The 3,114-nt window shown below is 35.7% G+C and overlaps 1 protein-coding gene across 1 annotated transcript; it reads left to right on the top strand.

Moving 5' to 3' along the window:
• The first annotated feature begins 574 nt into the window (after positions 1–574).
• On the top strand, positions 575–2,764 carry LOC145040885 (UDP-glycosyltransferase 85C2-like). Its single transcript, XM_078988774.1, has 2 exons — positions 575–1,172; positions 1,681–2,764. Exons 1-2 carry the CDS (start codon positions 680–682, stop codon positions 2,640–2,642), a joined length of 1,455 nt encoding a protein of 484 aa, XP_078844900.1. The 5' UTR covers positions 575–679; the 3' UTR covers positions 2,643–2,764.
• The last annotated feature ends 350 nt before the right edge of the window (positions 2,765–3,114 follow it).

The raw sequence follows: 3,114 nt of genomic DNA, 5'->3' as shown, positions 1-3,114 counted from the left end.
ACCCTTTAGCGGCGACACTATTAGCGGCGACTATTGGCTTTACCGGCGACTCTAGCTAGAGTCGCCGGTAAAGCCAATAGTCGCCGCTAAAAGTGTCGCCGTTAAAGGATATATTTCTTGTAGTGTATCAAATGTAATTATAAATTTTTAAATATAAGTAAAATAAAAAATTAGCAAAAGACAGTATAGAGGACCACATATGGAGAAGCAGCACGTGAACATCCAAGGTCGACCATCAAGGCATCAATCATTCAAAAAGTACAAACAAGAAAGGTATAGGAACATGGACCAAATTACATGAGATGAGAGTGATAGAGATATATCAATTAAATAATAATATAATATAAAGGAGGGTTGCTGAACAGCCACAATGTATCATTGTTATATATTATATAGTTTATAAGAGAACTGTTGTATGGTTAGCAATTATACGTACACATATGAGGAATTTTATTTATTTGATTATAAAATCCTGTCGCCAGCTGCCAAGAAAATAACATTTTATTCTTAAATTATCAAATTATTAAGCGTATAAAACGTGTTTCATAAATTATTTTGCTTGACATTTCGAATCCACACAAACACAATATCTTCACGTAATCACTTCTCGTCTCTATATAACAAGCGTCTGGCTACGCATTCAATATATCATAAATCTTTCACACGCGTATACACCAAGATGGAAACCCTACTGGTGAAAGCTGAAACCAAGCCACATGTGGTGTTCGTACCATATCCAGCACAAAGCCACATCAAGTGCATGCTAAAACTAGCAAGGCTACTGCACCACAAGGGCTTAAACATAACCTTCGTCAACACCGAGGTGAACCACAAGCAATTACTCAAGTCCGGAGGGTCAAACTCTCTCGATGATAAACCAGGGTTCCAGTTCAAGACTATTCCCGATGGTGTTCCCGAGGGTACACCAAACTTCATGTATGCAGTCACTGCCTCTATTCTAGTCAACTTCTTGGATCCCTTTGTTGACCTTATGCGAAGGGTAGAGAGTCCAGTTACTTGTATTCTTGCTGATGGTATGATGCCTTTCACCGTTGAAGCTGCTGAGAAGCTTAAAGTCCCGATCATCCATTTTTGGACATTTCCTGCTTGTGCTTTCATGGGTTATTACCAAGCTCCACTTCTAATTGAGAAAGGACTTATCCCACTTAAAGGTTAGTCTCTTAACTCCCTCCAATTCCGAAGCAAAAAAAAAAAAAAAAAATGTTCAAAATTGATATTGTTTGGTAAACGTGTGTATATGAATATAAGTACTAAGAATCAGACGTCGTAATATACTTTCAAAATCAAAGTCGTGAGAGACGAAGAAGCACAAGTGTTAGCTTACTGTAGAATCACATTATCAAATTAATTAATTAGTTTCTTGAAAACAACAGAACCCAAAAAAGTAATTTTTTTTAAAGATATTTTTTAAGTAAAAACTGTATAAAATAAGATGCCCTTTCGATACAAACCGTATTAGTGTGCCAATTAAGATTGAAAATATCCATAAACCCAAAAAATTTATACTCCTTACAAGAAATGAATTTGTACTAACATTTTACAAAAAGTTTACCTATTTGTTCATTATCATAACAATTTTAAGAAAGAATTTGATTTAATCTTTTGGAGAAGGTTTACTTATTTGTCTATTATCATAACTAAGTTTTGCTAATGTTTCAGATGAAAGTTGCATTACCAATGGGTATCTAGAAACAGTAGTAGATTGCATTCCGGGATTAGAAGGATTCCGTTTAAAGGACCTTCCGGGCTTTATTAGAACGACAAACCCAAATGATGCGGACTATAATTATGTCATTGAATCCATCAAGGCAACTAGGAAAGTCCCAAACATAATTCTCCACACATTTGAGGAGTTAGAGTCAACCGTCGTCAAAGCCATCCAACTAATGATTCCTCGTGTCTACACGATCGGGCCATTGGAGTTGCTTCTAAATCCGATACAACTTGAACAAGAAACAAAGAAGTTAGATATTAAGGGCTACAGTCTGTGGAAAGAAGAAGATGGGTGCCTTAAATGGCTTGAATCAAAGGAACCACATTCCGTGATTTATGTCAATTTTGGAAGCTTGATAAAAGTGTCTTTAGAACAGTTGCTTGAGTTTGGTTGGGGGCTTGCTAATAGCAATCATTACTTTCTTTGGATCATCAGGCCTGATTTGGTTATTGGAGAGTCAACTTCTTTTTCTCCAGAACTCAAAGAGATGATAAATGAGAGAGGCTTTATCGCAAATTGGTGTTCGCAAGAAGAAGTATTGAAGCACCCTTCAGTTGGTGGGTTCTTGACTCACTGTGGGTGGGGTTCGACTATTGAGAGCTTATCGGCTGGGGTCCCCATGCTATGTTGGCCATATTTATGGGACCAACCAACTAATTGTAGGCAAATGTGCAAGGAATGGGAAGTTGGCATGGAGATCGATAGTAACGTGAACAGGGATGAAGTCGAGAGGCTAACGAGAGAGTTGATTGGAGGAGAGAAGGGTAAACGAATGAGGAGCAAGGCTATCGAGTGGAAGAAAAAGATTGAAATTGCAACTGGTCCTAAAGGCTCATCTTCTTTGAACGTTGAAAAACTAGCCAACGACATTAATATGTTTTCAATAAAGGAGCAACCAGAAACTTGATTCCATGTTTTTCGTTTTTGTTTTTCTTAGATCTTTTATCTATTGTTTTTTGTTTTTGTTTTTCTAAGATCTTTTTGTTTTCGTTTTTTTTTTTGTCTTATAAATTATTTCAGTTTTATTTATGCAGTACGTCCAAATGATAGATTTTTAATGTAAGTTAGGTTTTTCTATAACATGACATGGAGATGTATCACTGAGAAAAAAATGTATGAAATTTTGGGAGGGTATACAAGTGAATTGAGTGCTTGAAGGTTATTATTCTTGTAATATTTTTTTTTTCTGTTCGTGGTTCCTTTAAGTTTTAGAGGTTACGATAAAATACCAATGTATTATTCTCATTTGTTTGTTTGACTTTTATTGCCCTCATTTTAAATGAGGTATTTGTAAGTGCAATAAAAACAATAAATCAATTTGATGTTCGTGTTGCAAGCGTGAACTCAAACAGGGACATAAAAATAGAAAAAACAATACT

The sequence above is a fragment of the Lactuca saligna genome, chromosome 1, assembly GCF_052625555.1.
Source record: "Lactuca saligna cultivar CGN05327 chromosome 1, ASM5262555v1, whole genome shotgun sequence".
In the NCBI taxonomy this organism is placed as follows: domain Eukaryota; kingdom Viridiplantae; phylum Streptophyta; class Magnoliopsida; order Asterales; family Asteraceae; genus Lactuca; species Lactuca saligna.
Note: the sequence above shows the minus strand (reverse complement) of the source record. Positions and strands in the feature narration are given on the sequence as shown.

Excerpts from the sequence above, each read along its gene's own strand:
- LOC145040885 (XM_078988774.1), top strand. The coding sequence starts at position 680 with ATGGAAACCCTACTGGTGAAAGCTGAAACCAAGCCACATGTGGTGTTC. Across the intron at positions 1,173-1,680 it reads AGGACTTATCCCACTTAAAG|ATGAAAGTTGCATTACCAAT; the intron begins GTTAGTCTCTTA and ends CTAATGTTTCAG.